Consider the following 19,548-nt stretch of genomic DNA (forward strand, 5'->3'; position numbering starts at 1 on the left):
TTCTGCCCCAGCCTCTCCCTTTCCTGTCACTTGTGAAACCACCTGGACCTGGAGCTTTTGATGGGAAGGTTTTACGTGATGTGTGATTCCCGTAACGGGCAGCTGAGGGCTTATTTTCCAGCTTGTGTCATTTTGGTAAGACATAGTTTTAAAGTGATTTGTTTATTTTTTCTAAATTGTTGAATGTTTCACAATTTATTTATAAACCCTCCTGTCAAGGAAACATCTTAGTTGTTTCCAACTTTTGTTTTCTTTTTTTTAAACGGCGCTACACACGGGGATGCTGTGAGCCTCTCGTGTACCCAGTGCAGACGACAGTGGGGGTTCTTTTGTGTCCCACTGTGTTGCATTGAGTTTCGGATGCCTGCTTTACGTTTTTATATATCTGAAATCAGACTGTGCATTAAAGTTAATAACATCGGGTTATAATTAGCAGCTTTTTCTTTCTTTGTGATGCCTTAAAAAATGGTATATCTTAAAATCCATGCTTAGATTTTGGTGAAATGGTGTGAGAGCAGAACTGCTGGGGGGCTGGGCGTTTTCGTCTTCGTGTTTACCGGCTGTCGTCTGCGGGGACTGCGTGGGTTTACTCTCTAGGCATAGGGCAGTCCTGGCGCCTCCAGGTCTCCCCAGTGCCAGGACTGCGGGTGCCTTGCCAGCCTGGCAGGTGGGAAAGGGTCTGTTGATTTTATCTCGCATTTATCTGTGTACTAATGAGGTCAGACATCTTTTCAGGCACATTTATTTTGAGAAATGCCTATTTTGTCTTTGCCTATTTTTCCATTGAGTATCTGGTCTTTATTTATAAGAGGTTTTTTTTTTTTTTTTTTTTTTTGACAGGCAAAGTGGACAGTGAGAGAGAGACAGAAAGGTCTTCCTTTTGCCGTTGGTTCACCCTCCAATGGCTACTGTGGCCGGCACGCTGCTGCCGGTGCACCGTGCTGATCCGAAGCCAGGAGCCAGGTGCTTCTCCTGGTCTCCCATGGGGTGCAGGGGCCCAAGCACTTGGGCCATCCTCCACTGCACTCCTGGGCCACAGCAGAGAGCTGGCCTGGAAGAGGGGCAAACGGGACAGAATCCGGCACCCCAACTGGGACTAGAACCCGGGGTGCCGGCACCGCAGGCAGAGGATTAGCCTAGTGAGCCACGGTGCCGGCCTTATTTATAAGAGTTGTAAATATTAGTTTCAATGTTAACACCCTTTGTCTCTTATATGGCTTAAAAATATGCTAATTTGCAAGCAGTCTTCTTTCTTAATGGGATCTATTGATCATAAATTGTTAAATTCAAAATGGCTGAATTTATCAGACTTGTATGTAATGGTAGTGTTTGCCGTGGGGAGCATCCTGAATATTCTTCCCCACTCAGAATCGTGAAAATATCGACGTGTCATCCCCTCCAAGAAGCTCTCGGGTTTCCCTCTCACATCGGCGTTTTGGGCTCTCCGGAGCTGTCTGGAGTTGATTGTGTGATGGTCAGCGCAGGCTTCCAGTTTGGTTTTGGAATTTGCGATGACTGCCTGTTCCGGTGGCATCCGTGCCCGTCGTGTGCCGATCCACCGTGCCTCTCCCTCCCCCTCCCTCCCACGGGCGTGCGGGCCCCTTTGTGAGTTCCTCATTCTTTCCCGCTCATCTGCTTTGTTTTTTCATTTCTGTGGCAATATTCTTCCTTCTTCATCTTTATGATGAACTCTGACCCTGACTGCCTGTCTGTTCCGCAATGAACCCAGAACCTTTGATTCGGCTGTCGCTCACGGAGGCTGCTGTCAGCCGGACCTCAGAGAATCCCCTGGAAGCTGGGGCCAGCAGCCCTGCGGTGCCAGCAGCCTGGCATTGCATTGGGGGCTGCAGGCGTTGCATCGCGGGCTGCAGGCGTTGCATTGCGGGCTGCAGGCGTTGCATCGCGGGCTGCAGGCGTTGCATTGTGGGCTGCAGGCGTTGCATCGCGGGCTGCAGGCGTTGCGTTGGGGGCTGCAGGCGTTGCATTGTGGGCTGCAGGCGTTGCATCGTGGGCTGCAGGCGTTGCATCGCGGGCTGCAGGCGTTGCATTGTGGGCTGCAGGCGTTGCGTTGGGGGCTGCAGGCATGCCCGTTTAGCAGGACCTGCGCGTCTGCCCATCTGCAAGCGGCGTCAGCGATTTTTCAGAAAGGGAAATCAAGAGTGGAGTGCGATGGACTCAGTGCACATGGCTGGTCCGTGGTGGAGTCGCCGTGACCGCTGGTCCAAGGAGAAGGTTTCCCTGGTGCCGCTGCTGGCCCTTAAACAGAATGGACCTCGCCTGCAGCAGGTGTCCAGCGGCAAGCACCCTCATCTCTCCGCGGCCCCGCCCAGGCTAGGGCCCAGCGGTGAAGCAGGAAGAGCTGCGTTCTCTGCTCTCGCCCGCCAAGCTCCCTTCTCCTTTGGTTTTTCTCACGATCTGGATTTATGCTTCTAATGTGTGTTGCCCCTGACGTTGCTCAGATGTCTGGAGGAGTGGACGCTGGCGTCTACTCCCTGTTTTCCCATCCAGAGCCCTGGTCACCCTCTGCGTGGCTGCCCAGGTGCCTCTCCACTAGCAGAGAGGGGAAGGCCTCACTGGGAAGCTGGAGGTGGGGGTGGGCGGTCATTACGAAGTCGATGCCTCGGCTCTCCCGGAAGTTCAAGGTCATTAGGGAAACTTCCTTTATCTCGTTATTCTGGTTTTTGGCTTCTGATGACTGGTATGAATTTTGCAATCGAGTGAAAATGTTGATTGTGATAATAACCAGCATCGTTAACTTTTTTGAGAATGTCAGTCTGCAAATGGGCTCCGTGGGGACAGAGATTCCCCCGTTGGTACAGCCTCAGGGTGCAGACCAGCGTCTCAAGCACTGTGGATGCTCTACCCACGCACCAGATCCATCAAGCAATGAGTTTGATTGGGTGCTTCCTTCTGCCAGGGAGCAAGCTAGTGCGTGTCCACATGGCTTCTCTCTTAGTCTCCTAACAGCACAGCAAGCTGGATAGCTGGGCTCTGGTATGCAGGTGGGGAGGCCGAGGCGCAGAGAAGGCAAGTGACTTGTTCCAGCTCTGTGAGTGGCCAAGCCGGCCCCAAGCTCTGTCTGAAATGCTGACGCGCGTTCTCTAAACCTCCCGTGTGAGGTCCTCACGGAGTGCCCCGTGAGACGGTGCTGCTGTGTTGTGCATCGTGATGCCTCCTCTCCCAGAGTTCCTGAGAAGGAGCCCAGTTAAAAGATGACCAAAAGGGGCCGGTGCTGTGGCGTAGCGGGTAAAGCCGCAGCCTGCAGTGCCGGCATCCCATATGGACACCTGTTCGAGTCCTGGCTGCTCCATTTCCAACCCAGCTCTCTGCGATGGCCTGGGAAATCAGTGGAAGATGGCCCAAGTGCTTAGGTCCCTGCGCCCACATGGGAGACCTGGAGAAAGCTCCTGACTTCTGGCTTCAGACTGGTGCAGCTCCGGCCATTGTGGCCATCTGGGAAGTGAACCAGCGGATGGAAGACCTCTCTCTGTCTCTCTCTGCCTCTCTCTGTAACTCTGCCTTTCAAATAAATAAATGTCTTAAAAAATAAAAATAAAAGACCAAAAGATCTGAAGAAACTTTCTTCAAAGCACATATACAAATTGCCAGTAAGCACAGAAGTGATGTTTAACCTCATTAGTGATTAGAGAAATTAAGTCCAAACTACAGTAAGATATTTCCCAGCCCCGGGGATGGCTGCAGGCCACAAGATGGACTTCTGCAAGTGCTGGTGGCAACAGCAGTGACACGAAACACCCCTGCATTGTTAGAGGAAGCTAAACTGGCACAGTTACTTTGCAAAAATTCCTTGAAAATTTAAATATAAGCTTACCAAACGACCCAGCAATTGGACTCCTAGGTATGTACCTATGGAGTAAAAATCATTGACCTGCACCAAAACTGATATGCAAATATCCTTTATAGTGTTCTTCATTATATATAAAAAAGTGGAAACAGGTGTTGAAAGCAGATAGGATGTACCAGTCAATACACAGTGTGTGGTGTGTCCATGTGATGGAATAGTATTCTGCCAGGAAAAGAATGAAGTTCTTTAAAAAAAAAAAGATTTGTTTATTTACTTTGAAAGAATTATAGAGGGGTCAGCACTGTGGCGCAGCAGGTTAACTCCCTGGTCTGAAGCTCTAGCATCCTATATGGGCGCTGATTTGAGACCCGGCTGCTCCATTTCCAATCCAGCTCTCTGCTGTGGCCTGGGAAAGCAGTGGAGGATGGCCCAGGTCCTTGGAGGGTTAACCAACGGCAAAAAGGAAGACCTTTCTCTCTCTTTCTCACTGTCCACTCTGCCTGTCAAAAAAAAAAAAATAGTAATGAATCCGTTGCTGGGGTGTAGGGGTGAGGGCAGGCTTGGGCCAGGGGAAGGGGTGTGATGAGAAGAGCACTAGACTGAGGGTTGATGCTGGGGGCCCTTATTAGACTCACAGAGCCACGCCCACCCCCTCTAAGCACCTGTCCCCCTTCTGCGTGGCGGTGGGCCCGGCCACAGGGTGGGTCAGGCAGCTTTGCCTTCTCCCTGCCTACTCCTTGCCTGAGGTCTGTCATGCAGAGGATGGGGGGCTGGCACAGGGGGTCCCAGAGCCCTGGCTGCACGAGACAGCAACAGCAAAGCCAAGCACTCACCATGGAAAGTTCACGGGTGGGGGCGGCCTCGTTCTGGTTGCCTCGCGTGGCTGACGAGTGGCTGGAGAGGCCGCAGGAGCCGCGTTGGGTCCCGAGGAGGGACACCGGCTTACGGCGGCCTCGTGGGCGAGCCCCTCCAGCCTGGGTTTTTTCTCTAATGCTGGGCCCTCGGATCTGGTCCGGCGGCCAAGGCTCTCTCCCAGACCCACAAAGTGCCGCGTGCAGCTAATGGCTCCTATAATGAGAGATTGACGACTCCCGGGCTTTCAGCCGTGGCTCCAACCTCATTTACGCAGCTCTCAGCCCGCAGTCTCTGCAGGCTGCATGCGCGCGGCTCAGGCCGGTGCAGCCGAGCGGACCGGGTGCGGGGAGCCGCGTGCTCCTGCAAATGAGCCCTGTGCTCCTTGTGGCAAGGGACACTCATGCTGACGCGGGACGGGAGAACCTCTGTGTCCTGTTGATGTAATGAGTGCTGAGCTGACGGGGCCCAGGGACTCGGGGAAGGGGGCCGCCAGCGCCCAAGCCCCGCACTGCTCCAGCTCCCCGTCCACAGGGGTCTCCGAGACGGCCCATTGCTCTGCTCTGCGTGTTGGTTGGTCTCCAGCCCTGAACTAAGAGCAGATCGTTTATCCTCGCTCATCCCACACGAAGTCGCCTGGCTAATGAGGCTGGTGACGGGGATCCTGCTGCAACCTGCGTCTCACTTAGGGTGGAGCTGGGCCACTGTGGCGCAGTTTTCTGCCACTGCCTTAGCTGCAGGGGCACAGTCGGGCCCCTCTGAGATCAAACCTCCCTGTGACTTTCAACACCACGGAGCGGGGTCCTCGCTCAGTGAGTCTGAAACAGACAATGCACGATGACGCGAAGGCTGCCAATTTCCACTTAGTAAGAGAAGCAAGCGATGGTGGAGGTGGCCACCCCTCCCGTTCCCTCTGCCTCTGCCCAGACACCGCCTGTCCCCGCCCTGGTAGGGGCTGGTGCTGCTCGACCTGACGCAGTGTGGGCCGTGGGGAGTTGGTGCCTCTACCCCATCCCGGCTGCAGAATTCGAGTCTCCCAGGGTGAAGAGGTGGAGGACCGGATGGTGGTGACGGCTGCACAGGAGTGTGAGTGTGCTAAATGTATCCGTACTGCACACTTACAGATGATGAGATGGATAGTCTATGTTGTATGTGTTTTACCACAATCGTGTCTTAAAAAGCAACTGGTTAGAGGCGATGATGGAACCTAGCCGTGCTACCACAGGGCTCCTCACGTGCTGGGCGCCTCCCAGGCCGGATCCCTCCTCCCCAGGGTGCCTGCGCTCCCCGCCCCTCTCACCCAGCACCTGGCTCGGCACCTCGGGGACATTAGACGTGGGGAAAGGTTTGCTGCCCTGAGGCGGTGACGTGCAGGCGTCACAGGGGACAGAGCGATTCACACGCCTGGCACATGTGGTCGTCCTCACTGTCCTTGAGGCCAGCAGCCTCACCCCGAGCAGAATAAACAATTCTCTCCAGAGAGGCAACCTTCCCCATCCCCCAGGTGCCACGTGGAAGCAGAGCTGGGGTTCCCTGGCCTGCACCCCAGGGGTCAGGGGACGGTGCTGCAGACTCCGGGGGTCGCAGCTCAGTTAACCCCGAGGACTGCAGGATTCAGTGGGCAGGGTTAAAACAGCACATGTGGATAGCAGCGCACTCCAGTTCTGGTTCTGGGGCCCCAGTACATGACAGCGCCGGGTGGTTCACCCACTTTTAGTTCCCAGCCCTACAGAGCGTACTGCGGTCCTCCTCTCTGATGGGGGAGCCACTGAGGCCTCCCCGGCGGTGGCGTTAGGATGTGGTGGCATTTGCGTCTCCTCCTTCCCCAGACACGGGGATTGTTAGCGCTGGGCCATTTGGAGGGGTGGAGCTTGGCAAGTCACTTAATGGCAGCTGTGTCCTCACATATACCGTGCTCTCCCCAAAGCCGGTGCATACTGAGGGCACCGTGTGCCTAGCGCTTAGCCACGTGTGGCTCATGGCGACTTTGCCATAACAGGTGGCCCTGGGATGTGGCAGTGACGCTGGCCACATGATGGGTCTGGAGCTGGCGAGCCTGCTTGCATAAAGACCCAGGCCCTTTCCCAGGGGGTGGGGCTACTCCCCTTGGAAAGCGGTGTCTTTCATTTGAAAGGTGGCTTGATGAGTAACGCAGTTCACCACAGCTCCATCTGCCTGGGTGTTGGAAGGTCACCCTGATCCTGTAATTCCTCTATGCTGGTCCTGGCTTAGCTCAGGGTTTGTTGAGAGAGGTCTCCAGCTCATCACTGGCTCCATGCATGGCGATTCTGTTGGATTCTAACTGTTGTTAGAACTATGAATCACCTAAATGTGGCTGGGGATAAATTACAGGACAATGTTTATTATAATTTAGTGTCAATAAAGGTTTATTTAATTAATTGAAAACCAGAGCTACGGATAGACAGGGATCTTCCATCTGCTGGTTCACTCCCCAAATGGCCTCCATGGCCAAGGCTGGGCTGGGCCAAAGCCAGGAGCCAGGAGCTTCTTCCCCGTCTCTCGCATGAGTGCAGGGATCCAAGTACCCAAGCCATCCTCTGCTTCTTTCCCAAGTGCATTAGTTGGATCAGAAGTGGAACAGCTGGTGCTCGCGCCGGTGCCCATATGGGATGCCAGCATTGCAGGCAGCAGCTTAACCCACTGCGCCACGGCACCGACCCCAAAGATGTTTTATTAAAGGGTAGCAGAAGCGTTCTTGTAATCGCTCGCGCGTGAGCAGACTCTCATATTGCCCAGTTTTCGAGATGCACTGGTTGGCTAAATGACTGAACACTGTAATGTCATCTTGGTCTATTTTAACATGAAGGAAACTTTCAAACACACAAAAAGTGCTATCTGACAAAATAAGTGAAAAAGGTTTTATTTCTCCGAGGAAATGGGGGGAACTGGGCAGCAGATACATCAGGTCTTTGTCTCAGACGCAGCAGGGTCCTGCAGAAAACTTTCAGTGCTGCTCATACAAACTTGCTTTCCTCGTGCAAGGAGCCCGGGCGGGGGCATCACAATGGTGGCTGCGGTGCCCTGGTTACCGTGTCAACATTCCGGTGACCTCACACACCCACGGTGCACTGGGGCTCAGCCTGGGCAGGGCGTGCGAGCCCAGCTCATTCCGAGAGCAGTTACACTTGGAAGCTGCTGTTTTTCTTTCGTTGGGCCAAGTCCATCCTTGTCAGAGACCTCAGAGACGGAGTGAAGTGGGTTTCCCACACCTGGGACCGTGAGCAAACTGGGGAAGGTACGTGAGGCTATTACCCTGAGCGAGACGTGGGATCCCAGCAGCACTCGGGTCCATGTGCTGGGTGCAGGGGACAAGGGGGCAGTCAGACCACTCGCTCCGAAGGCCCAGGGGACAGATGGTTCCGGAACAGCATCAGGACCCTGCTGTGGGTTGGACTGTGCTCCCCAGCGAGATGTGTTCAAGGTCTAACCCCTCCCTGTGCATGAGGCCTGTTTGGAAACAGGGCCTTGGCAGAGGTCATCATGCTGAGCTGGACTCGTGCTGGAGCGGGCTGGACCTGACCTCCAGTGACTGGTCGCCTCACAAGGAGAATTTTGGAGGGAGGGGAGCAACACACAGCAAGGGTAGATGTAGAGGTCAGAGCAAGACTACTCCAAGCCTGGGAGGGGGCCTGCTGGCACCCGCTGGCAGCTGGATGGGTGGGGAAGGGCCGTGGCCCTGCTGACCCCTTGGTGTCTGCCCTCTCGGCTCCAGAACTGTGAGGGAATAAACCCCCTCTGCTTGTGGCCATTAGTTCTGGGATCAACACGTCTTGGAGGGCTTCTAAGAGGAGGTGATCCAAGCTCTACCAGGGGTGAGGAGTGGGGAGTTAGCCCAATGGGACGGTCAGGAAGGCAGCACCCAAGACCAAAGCCACAGCAAGCCCCAAGCCGTCCGCATCTGGAAGTGGACAGATTCCTGTCCTGGGCTCCCTGAATCCCCAAGGCCTGCAACGTGTGGCCGGGACGTGAGGCCCTGGCCAGGGGATCGGGCAGAACCTGCCAGGAGACAAGCCCGGTGGGGTCACCAGCTTGATCATGACCTTGCCGAGACCGGCAGCAGAGGGGACCTCAAACACGTGTGATGGGCACAGCCTGTGTCGCAAGATGAAGCCAGCCTGGGCTTTGAGCTGGCCAGTGGAGGTGAGGTGTGGAGGGGGCCTCGTGCCTTTCTATTGCGAGTGACAGGAGGTAATGATGCTCGCCGAGGTGATGGGCGCGGGAGGAGGATGAAGAGGCGGGGTTAAAGGAAGTTGGTTGGTTCCCTTTGGGAAAAATTGAGCTCGAGGTGACTCGGAGGCAGCTGGCTCGAGGGCCGGGGCTCGCGGGCACCTGGGCCCTTCCTTGGCCAGGTTGGTCCTGAGGATTTGGTAAAAAGGCAGACAGAACACAGGGGCCAGGGAGACAGAAGTATGGGGCTCGAGAGGTGGAGAGGGAGGCCGTGTGGTCCCTGGAGTCATGGAGGGGAGCCTGCAGAGCCTGGGGGACCCTCTGTCCCGTCTTGGGGGACCATCAATTCCGTCTGAATCTGAGAGCCGTCTGTGCAAAGCGTCGGAAATGCGCATTGTTGAAGGCACAGGGAAGCAGCGTGAGTGTTGAGTCCTCTCCCACGAGAACGGGGCAGGCGTTGGCATCGGTCCAGCGGGGATCCGGGAGCGGCCCCTCTGCCTTCTACACATGATGCAGACGTGGAACACGCGTGCGGTCACGTGGCTCAGAGGCTTCCGATATCTCCGATGATAAGCGTGCACTGTCAGTGCCTTCCTGTGTCTCCATGTGGATGTCACATTGGATTTTTCGGACCTTCCGCTCTTCCAGTCCTCTGACCTGTGCTGGGGGGGGTGTTAAGGGTGCACTCGAGATGTCCGTGTTCTCCCTGGGACCGGGGGCCATGTTGTCTTCCACAGCAAAAGGCGCTTTGCAGGTGTGCCTCTGTCAACCTCGAAACGTGATTAAGAGCGTCACCAGGAGACGGGGGTCCTGGGTTAGCGAGCCCAGTCCAATCCCGGGGTCCCTATCAGAGGGAAGCAGAAGGGAGGTGACTGTGGGATCAGAGGTTGGGACGATGCTGGGCCACGGGCTGACGAGGGTGCTGGCCTCTCAGATCTGGAAAAGACAGGGAGTAATCCCCCCAGCCCTTCAGCAAGGAGTGCAGCCCTGCTGGCCCTGTGGGACCCGGGTTGGACTTCGGGCAAGCAGAGCTGCACCATGGTAGCGCGTGGTCATTGTTAGAGCAACCACGGCCGCTCTCCCGTGGCTCCTCCGCCCCGGGTCAGTTCCCCTTCCTTGCTGCAGGGGGCACGTGCCTCCCGGTGGCCGCTGGTTGCTGCGTGTCGATGCGTTCTAGGCAACAGGGCTGTGACTCACACCCCTGCATCCATTCCAGTAATCCTGTGAGGCAGGCACCCTGCTGTCTCCGTTGCACAGGGAGGAACCCAGGGGTGCTCAGAACTTGCCCAAGCACATGTGTGTGGAGAGCTGGGATTACCCCCTAGGACTCTGGTTGCGTTGCGATGCCTTTGTCACCACTGAAGCTGCAGCTTTAATGGCCGCCTGGAGCCTGGCTCCTGCTCATTAACCAGGTAACGGGGCCATTTCTTAAACGTTGGCTCTGCATCCCGTCCCTCGGGCCTGACGCCTTCCGAGCTGCGTGCGTGCAGGAGGCCCTGCTGCCTGTGTTTTCTGGGTGCACAAACTCAGAGGCTGAGCTGGGTGCAGACTCCGATCTGTCTGGCCGCAGTTATTCACCCATTCATGATGTCACACAGCCGGAGCCACGTGGTTTCCGTCTTTGTCCATTTTACTGTCAGTTCTTCATGATGCATCAGGAATCTACTAGAATCCACTAGAGCTTTCAGCTGTTACAGTTGCAGGTCACACAAAGTAACCTGTGCCCATTGTCTGATGACCCGGCGCCACTCAGTGACGGTCATGGGTGGGCTCATGGTCATCTAAGGACGATACATCTGGCCAGCCCTTGGTCAGGTCAGTGGTGACTTGGAATTCTCTCGAGCCGTGTCCTGACCCCTTGGAAAAATCTGCCAAACTTGAAAATGTTGCCCAGTGAAATTCTGTAAATTCTATCTAAAATTTTAAGCGAACTCTTCTGATGAGTTGATAACGACAGGACTCTGATGTAGAGCGCGATTTTCTTAACATTCTTCTTTCTCATCACCGGCTCCGACAGGTGGGGGGGACCAGTCGTCAGAGCCATTTGAAAAACCTCCTCCCCAAGAGCATCTCCTCTGGGGAGGCACCGTTGCCCCCCTGGGCTGGGGGCCGGGGCCTCCGGCTGGGCTTGTTCACCGCCTGCCTCCTGCCCAGTCCTGCTGCACCCAGGACGCAGGTTGCTGTGGGGACCTTGGGGGTTGCTGGGCTCAGGCCCCGCCTCTTACGTCTCCTGTAGAAAGCCCCGCGCTGGGAGCTTGCGTCTAAGGGCGCCTTTTCCTCACCAGGGCTCAGGGCTCCAGGAGGCAGGCAGGGCAGGTCGTGGAGGAGGACGCCGGGGCTCAGTGCGGTCTGTCGGTGTGTCCATCATTGCCAAGTTAGTGACCAGGCGGCCAGGCGAGAAGCCTGGGCCTCTGTTTTGGTCCACTGCTCGCACCCTGGGCCCCGACGATAGGTTTGGCTGTACTGGGATAAGCACTCGCGTAGACACGCACGTGGGGGATTTTACTCAGTGTCTCACAATATGGTCACGAAATGATCTCAAATGTCCCCAGACAGTCCCAAAATCAGTGTGTGGGTTCCCTGTCGCTCCTCCAGAGAGGGTCGTGTTAAGAGGTGGGACACGAGCAGGTCCTGTATTTCTGCCGTTCTAAACCTTCGTGGTGTTGGGGAACCTGTGACTGGTTTTCTCTTGTTCTGGTATGAACTGTTTAATTGTGACTGAATCCGTGGGACACCATCCGTGGGACACCAACAGCCGTTAAGAGGAAGGAAACTGGCATTCGGAAAAACTGAGCGATTAGGGCCTCCAGGAGCACGCGTGGAAGGCAGGACGTGCGGGGTGATGGAAGGGTGTGCACGGTTTATCAGACCGGCGGCTGCTGCATTCACCATGGCCTAGTGCAGTAGGCAGTAGGTGACGTGCAACTTCATGCTGAAGTTAAATATTCCATTTTATCTTTTCATGTACTAAAAAGCAGCAATATATTATCTCCTTTCACCTAGGATTACGGGGCCAGCCGTGCAGTACACACGACCCAATTGCCTTTAGAAACCTCCAGTCTGATGGTGCAGAGGGGAAAGCCGGCGTCACCGAGGTAACACGCGTTTGTAACTTGTGCTCAGCAAAGCACACCCTGCCGGGAAGCCTGGTCCCCAGGCTGCTTACGATGTGACAGTGCTGTGTTTTGTTCAGTCAACAATTGAGTTAGGTTAACAGAAAATCCAGCCACCAATGCCTAGGCCTTGTTATATAAAAGTGCACACTGAGTACTTGGTTCTTGCTTTATGCCCTTCACCAACAGCTTGTAAGTCTGCAGTACCACCGGCCAGTACAGGGATTGGCCCAACTCTAAATCAAAATTGATCTTCTGGGGAGAGAGGCCATGTAGAATTTTGAAGGTGAGAGGAGGTGTTTGAAATCTCACAAGCTGGTGTGGGTTCCTGTAGCTGCACAAAGTATCAGGGACTGGAAATAGAACGTTAGGGGTCGTGTTTATAAAATGAAATAGATATTTTTAAGTTATTTCTTGATTTGAAAGAAAACTCTCAACCCCCTGGTTCACTCCCCAAATGCCCACAACAGTCAGGACTGGGCCAGGCCAAAGCCAGGAGGCAGGAAGGCCATGTGGGTCTCCCACCCAGGATGAAGGCCGTGTGTGTCTCCCACCCAGGAGGAGGAAGGCCGTGTGGGTCTCCCACCCAGGAGGAAGCAGCACTGAGCCATTGCCGCCGCCTCCTGGTGAGCGTTAGCAGGAAACTGGGACAGGAGCAGGGCTGGTGCCCACACCCAGGGACTCTGGTCTGGGACACAGACATCTCCAGTGAGGGCTTGATTGCTACGCCAATCACCCATCCTCCCTTTTTAAAAATGTATTTTATTTACTTAAGAGGTAGAGAATGAGAGAGAGAGAGAGAGAGAGAACAGAGAAAATGCAATGTTTAGATTCTGCGGAATCAAGCACTCTGCACACAATGGTTAATATTGCCAACTTGTCACATGACAGGCTCTATCTAATTGACTAATTCATTTCATCTTCCCTTGGTCTCAGGAGGGAAGTACTTTAAAAAAGAGAGAGAGAGAGATTATTGGGGCCAGCCCTGTGGCACAGCAGGTTAAAGCCCTGGCCTGAAGCACTAGCATCCCATATGAGCTTGAGTTCTAGTCCCAGCTGCTCCTCTTCTGATCCAGCTCTCTGCTGTGGCCTGGGAAAGCAGTAGAAGATGGCCCATGTGCTTGGGCCCCTGTAGCTACGTGAGAAACCTGGAAGAAGCTCCTGATTCCTGACTTTGGATTGACTCAGCTCCAGCTATTGCAGCCATTTGGGGAGTGAACCAGCGGATGGAAGACCTCTCTCTCTGTCTCTACCTATATCTGTATTTTTTCAAATAAATAAAGACAAATCTTTCAAAAACTATTATTTATTTGAAAGGCAGAGTGAGAGATATCTTCCATCCGCTGGTTCATTCCTCAAATGCTCACAACAGTCAGGTCTGGGCCAGACAAAAGCCAGGAGCCACAAGTTTCATCTGGGCCTACCACCTGGATGAGAGGGGCCTGAGCACTTGGGCCGTCTTCCACTCTCTTCCCAGGCACATTAGTAGGAAGCTGGGCCAGAGCAGAGGCGCTGGGACTCAAACCATCACTCCAACGTGGGGTGCAGGGCCACAAGCAGCCGCTTAACCCGCTGTACCACACACCAGCCCCAGGAGGCGCTGGTCAGTACTCATTCTGCAGATGAGAAAACTAAGTCTCCTAATTTAAGCTGCTCGGACCCCAAGCCCCCATTCTTATGCTCTCCCAGGCTCTTCCCAGTCGGCAGAACTTGAAACACGAACTTGCTCACCTTAAAGAGCTGTCCAAGATGTTACAGCTTACAAGGCACCTGCTGGCTGCCACAATGGGATGTTCTGCCGCCATCTTTTGTAATTCTAAGAGAGAGGACTTGCAGGAATCTCTCTCCTAGCGAAAGCCTCAGTTAGGAACATATTTTTCCCCAAGTGCTTGTCCGAGGCATGATTTTGATTTCATAAAGCTGACGTTCCCCTCAAAGACGCGAGGCTGGAAGTCCCGCAGGACAGAGGGAGATGCTGTCTTAGGCCCTGAGATTTAGCCGTCAATGTTTAAAGGCTTTTCTATGTGAAGCCCCAAGGTCAGTGTCTCGAGATAGAAACATACACGGCTGTGATTAATCTGTTCCCTTGGGAGCAGCATCAGGAAACCCAGGTTACGGGAGGAAAATGAGTAGGAGGAGCCTGGATCCTTGACAGCTGCCCCAGAAGGAGATGCCGGGGTCAGGGGGTGTCCGGGTGGATGTGGGGGTGCTGCAGGATGGTCCTGCCCTTTAAGAGGAGACAGGCTTTCGTCTTGTCTGCTGCTCCACACGTGGACTTGGCCAATTGCAGCATTTTCCTTCGATGTCAAAACAAACAAGAATTTGGTCATTGATGATGGTACGGATCTTGGGGGCTGTGTGGCTGGATCCCTATGGGGGTGCTTCCCAAAGCTGTCAAAAATGGAATTACAAGTTTATTTTGGTATAAAAATTGTTTGTTGAGATTCATGTATAGTTTTTAATCATAACATGCATTTCCATGAACTTGTTGGAGACCTCTTGTGTAACACACACACACACACACACACACACGAACACGTACACTCTCTCACACACACGTACACTCTCACACACTCACACACGTACACTCTCACATACACATACATTCACACACGTACACTCTTTCACACACATGCACACTCACACACGTACACTCTCACACGCACGTACACTCACACACATGTACATGCACACACGTACACTCTCACATACACACACTCATGTACATGTACACTCACACACTCACACGTACACTCTCACACACTCACACACATACACTCTCACATACACATACACTCACACACGTACACTCTCTCACACACATGCACACTCACACACGTACACTCTCACACACGTACACTCACACACATGTACATGCACACACGTACACTCTCACATACACACACTCATGTACATGTACACTCACACACTCACATGTACACTCTCTCACACTCACACACATACACTCTCACATACACATACATTCACACACGTACACTCTCTCACACACATGCACACTCACACACATGTACACTCTCACACGCACGTACACTCACACACATGTACATGCACACACGTACACTCTCACATACACACACACTCATGTACATGTACACTCACACACTCACATGTACACTCTCTCACACTCACACACATACACTCTCACATACACATACACTCACACACGTACACTCTCTCACACACATGCACACTCACACACACATGTACACTCTCACACACGTACACTCTCACACACTCACATTAGGTTACTTTCTGTGACTCAGTTAAATAACTCTCAGAAATCACATCTTCTCAATATCTGCTCTGAAATTCCTGGATCAGTCGCGTGAGTTTCCAATTTCCCTTCACACTTGGAGCCTTTTAAGCTTGTCCTGGTGTGTGTGTGTGTGTGTGTGTGCATATGTATGTGTGTGTATCTGTGTGTATATGTATTTATGTATGTGTAGGCATGTGTGTACGTAGCTCTGTGTATGTGTGTGTATGTATGTGTAAGTATGTGTGTATTATGTGTGTGTGTATGCGTGTGCGTGTGTGTGTGTGTGTGTTATGAAGCTGCTGTCAGATGATGAAACATAACACCAGACCTCCTACTTTAGTGGCTGCCATGAACCCCCACCTCTCCTCGAGAGCCGGGCCAAGGCTGGCCGCTTCTTCACAGATTCCTCCGAGCTGAAGCAGGGGTGCCGGCACCCCCTCTGTGAGCCATCATTCGAAAGGACTGAAATAAGGGGCAGAGTTCTCAGCTTGAAGGAAAAGGTTGACGTTTTCTGATGCTCAAAGTAATAGACTGATAATAAAAGTAATGACAACCGCATGTAGAAACTTGGAATACAGAAATGCATCAATAAGGACGTCTTCCCACCCTTTTTCCCATGCATTTGACAAAAGCACGAGACTCTCTCGCATATCAACTTTTATTGCCCTCTTTTATTATATACTGTTCCATCACAAACAATTTCCCACTTAATTTGTCATTTTTATTTTTAATTTCTTGGGGAAAAATATGTTCCTAACTGATGCTTTTGCTATGAGAGATTCCTGCAAGTCCCCTCTCTTAGAATATAAGATCCAGTTGTGCTTGCCATGGTTTCCTTACACGCTCTTTAAAAAATCGATTGTTGGTGGCTGCCGGTGGCTGGGGGAGAAGGGACGGGGACTTATTCTTTAATGGTACAGGGCTTTTATTCTTCAAGATGAAAAGAGTTCTAGAAATAGGTAGAGGTGATGATTACACAGCATTATGAGTATTTTTTAATACCATTGAGCTGTACACTTAAAAATGGTTTAGGTGGCAAATTCTATGTGTATTTTTGTTTTGTTTTTGTTTTTGTTTTGACAGGCAGAGTGGACAGTGAGAGAGAGACAGAGAGAAAGGTCTTCCTTTTGCCGTTGGTTCACCCTCCAATGGCCGCCGCGGCCGGCACGCTGCAGCTGGCACACCGTGCTGATCTGAAGCCAGGAGCCAGGTGCTTCTCCTGGTCTCCCATGGGGTGCAGGGCCCAAGTACTTGGGCCATCCTCCACTGCACTCCCGGGCCACAGCAGAGAGCTGGCCTGGAAGAGGGGCAACCGGGACAGAATCCGGTGCCCCGACTGGGACTAGAACCTGGTGTGCCGGCGCCGCAGGCGGAGGATTAGCCTAGTGAGCCGCGGCGCCGGTTTTCTATGGTATGTTACCAGCAAAAAATGGGAAAAATGGGTTCGTGTTGACTGTTGACTGCTACACATTACAAGGCATTGAAGCCTTCAGTGTTGAGTACATGCATCGAAACACAAAAGTCACCCCACGGCGAGTGAGAACAGGCTGAGGTTTCCCACCTGTCTCAGAACTCTCCCCCTGCGGTTACATACCGGAGCCCCACTGTCCGAAGCCGCAAGGTCTCCAGGTTGGCAGACTCCTGCTGATCAGGAGTCTGGCGCCTCCGAGGCGGGTCAGCAGGTTCACGGAGGTCACTGGGCGTGAAGCTGTGAGAGAAGTGGCCGGAAGAGTTGTGGGTGGCAGAGCAGCAGTGGGAAGGGAAGAACTGTCACGGAGAGGGAAGCCCAGGCTCCAGCGGTCCAGGTCGGGTTAGATGCTTATCCTTGGGAGAAAGACACTGCGGGCACGGAGGCAGCCTCGCTCCCGCGGCTCCGGGTCTGACTCCTCTGATCCTCTCTGCTCATCTCTTTCTGATGTCACTTTCGGAGACGATGCCCTTCTTAGTAATGTGCCTTCAGGCATAAATATCAAGTTAAGAATAGTCTATAGAAAGCGTAGGACCACGAAAGCAGTTGCCAGCGCTTACAGAATTGTGATGATCACTTGACAAAGAAATCAGTGCCCTACAGCGGCAGCCGTGAGCCAGGACCCGCAGCGATGTCCGTGCCGAAGCTCAGGAGGCAGATGGTTCCCCGCCAGAGGAAGCCCGGCCCCTGCGCTGACCTCTCCCCGACCTTGGACGCTCCGCATTAAATCCCAGATGGTTCTCTTCTCTTCCAATCAAGCCTTACGTCAGTTAACTTGATCTTAGATGAAAGACATCTCTTTGCAGAGCCACATTTAGTTAACCCACTGTGAAAGGCAGATGGCATGTCACCCTGAGATAGCTTAATTTGGGGAGATATTTGATGTAAAAGATGGGATTACTTTGTAAATTTGCCCAGCTATCAAAGTAGCAGGCTGGCGGGGAAATCAAATAACTCCTCCTCTTTACGTCTGTCTCGGTTTTCCATACCCGGCTGACAGCTTGACACAGGGCGATGTGTTGTGCTTGGTGCTGGGCTGCACTGGGTCCCCGGATGTCCGTGCTGAAGTGGCATCCCTCAGTCCCTGAGAATCGCACTGTATTTGCAGACTGGGGTTTCAAAGAGATAACTGGGGTGTTGAGGCTGTCCTAACCCAATCTGGCTGGTCTCCTTACAACAATTTAGGACACAGGCAGGTACCGGGAGATGAGCACCTGAAGACGTGGGGAGCAGGCACCGCCTACAAGGCACGCGGTGCTGGGGAGACCCAGCCGTGCCGGCGCCCTGACCCGGGGCTCGCAGCCTGCAGGGCTGTGAGACAACACGCTCTCCTGGCTCAGCCACACGGACCGCGATCCCCTGTTGAAGCGGCCTGCCCAGCTGTCACTGGCCTTGTCTTTATTTGTGGGACTCAATGAGAGAATAGAACTTCCGAGAAGCCTTCCATGAGAACTGTGTATGGTGAGCGGGAGTCCAGCGTTGCCTCTCTGGTTTCTTTCCATGAATTATTCGGGGCTTTTGTCTAAGCTAACACCACACACTGGAACTACCCTGTCCTGGCGTCCTGATTGGCTGTTGGCTGCATGAAGGCAGGGGTGCCTTCGTGCCCAGCATGGGGCCTGAGATGGGGGAGGTGCTCAGGTGTTGGTCGGCTGGTAATCAGACCAATGGTTTGGCCGTGATATGTCATTGACAGAATTTGCACCTGAAACAAATCGGACATCTATGTTCACGGCGAAGTGTCAGTGTACTGGACGCGTGAAGTGCTGCTTCCCTTTCTGTTATTCAGAGAAAGTCGGATGCATTCCTGCAGATGCTCTGAAACGCGGTCCACTTGGATGGAGGCACCCCGCCTCTGCAGTCGCCAGCTGGCCGCGTTTCCGCTGAGCTGTAGTGAGCGCAGCCCCAGGGGCAGGAGAGGCGCGTCCGTCCATCTTCCTTCTGATCCATGCCTGGCCTGTGAGAAGAGAGAGCGACCATGAACGTCCTACGGACGTGAACTTCCGCCAGTGTTTCTCTCCCAGGATCAGTGTCACCCTGATGTAGGAGCAATCCCAGAGCTCCAAAAATGAGTTCCCACTCACACCGTCCGTTTCTGCTCTCCCCACGTCCAGTTCTTTCTGATGGAGTCACAGTCATAGCCACGCCGCCAGGCCTGGGTGATGAAGTGGTGCCCGCCCGGTTCCTTGTCCCATCCCTGGGCCTCCAGGCCCTTTCAGAGTGACACCGTGGCCAGCACAGCTCTGGCCACAGCTTGCTGTTCCAGTTCAGGCAAGGAGCCAGGCTGCAGTTAGCAGAGTCTGGGTCTTTCCTGTCCCTGCTCCAGGGGGACATGACATTCACTCACTCTGGGCCATGCACCAAGGCCAAGGCTGTTGTGCGTTCCTGAGCCCCAGGGTGGATGACCTCCCGGTGTCAGTGACCACAGCAGCAGGAAGCCTAGAGTCCCCATGGGCCTTGCCCTGCGGCCTCACCCAGGTCCCACACCTGTTCTGGGAACCCCAGTTCAGGGGGGGTCTTGGGGGCCCTGGGTCTGACCTGCCTCTTCCCACTGTATCTGCATGGAAGAGCCACAGGGAGCAGGTTTAGAATACAGACTCTGGGCTATACCCCCATAGATCCTGATTGCTCCTTGGGTCTAGGGAAGAAGAGAGGGATTGAGAGACACACAGTTTTCTGCAGGCAGTCATCGCTGCAAAAAGTCGGCGAGATTGCTCTAAAACACGACGGATGCTGCTTCCCAGGACGGGTGTTTGGGTTCTTCTCTGAAGACCAGTGTCAGAGGAGCCCCCGCCGGTGTGACTGGCACCTTGCAGGCTGCACAGGAGCGATTATTATCAGAACT

General features: G+C 53.7%; 1 protein-coding gene and 1 long non-coding RNA gene across 7 annotated transcripts in view; one reads left to right on the forward strand and one right to left on the reverse strand.

The window, feature by feature from the left end:
* Positions 1-19,548, forward strand: part of C15H10orf90 (chromosome 15 C10orf90 homolog) — a 231,072-nt gene that overhangs the window by 131,496 nt on the left and 80,028 nt on the right. For 3 of the 6 annotated variants that reach the window (XM_017350773.3, XM_017350774.3, XM_051833506.2), the window contains exon 3: positions 11,849-11,940. The exons of 1 other annotated variant lie outside the window; for it this stretch is intronic. In XM_017350773.3, the coding sequence (XP_017206262.2) occupies positions 11,849-11,940 (92 nt within the window). Of the gene's footprint in view, positions 1-7,726; positions 7,914-11,848; positions 11,941-19,548 lie in introns of those variants that run through there. 2 more of the 6 variants (XM_008274837.4, XM_051833508.2) reach the window with 2 other exon arrangements.
* LOC138845463 (uncharacterized) lies at positions 7,523-19,213 on the reverse strand. The gene is made up of 2 exons (XR_011382746.1): positions 16,830-19,213; positions 7,523-12,311 (listed from the first exon to the last, which is right to left on the reverse strand). It is a non-coding gene; the product is annotated as an uncharacterized lncRNA (long non-coding RNA).

The sequence above is a fragment of the Oryctolagus cuniculus genome, chromosome 15 (assembly GCF_964237555.1).
Source record: "Oryctolagus cuniculus chromosome 15, mOryCun1.1, whole genome shotgun sequence".
Taxonomy (NCBI): domain Eukaryota; kingdom Metazoa; phylum Chordata; class Mammalia; order Lagomorpha; family Leporidae; genus Oryctolagus; species Oryctolagus cuniculus.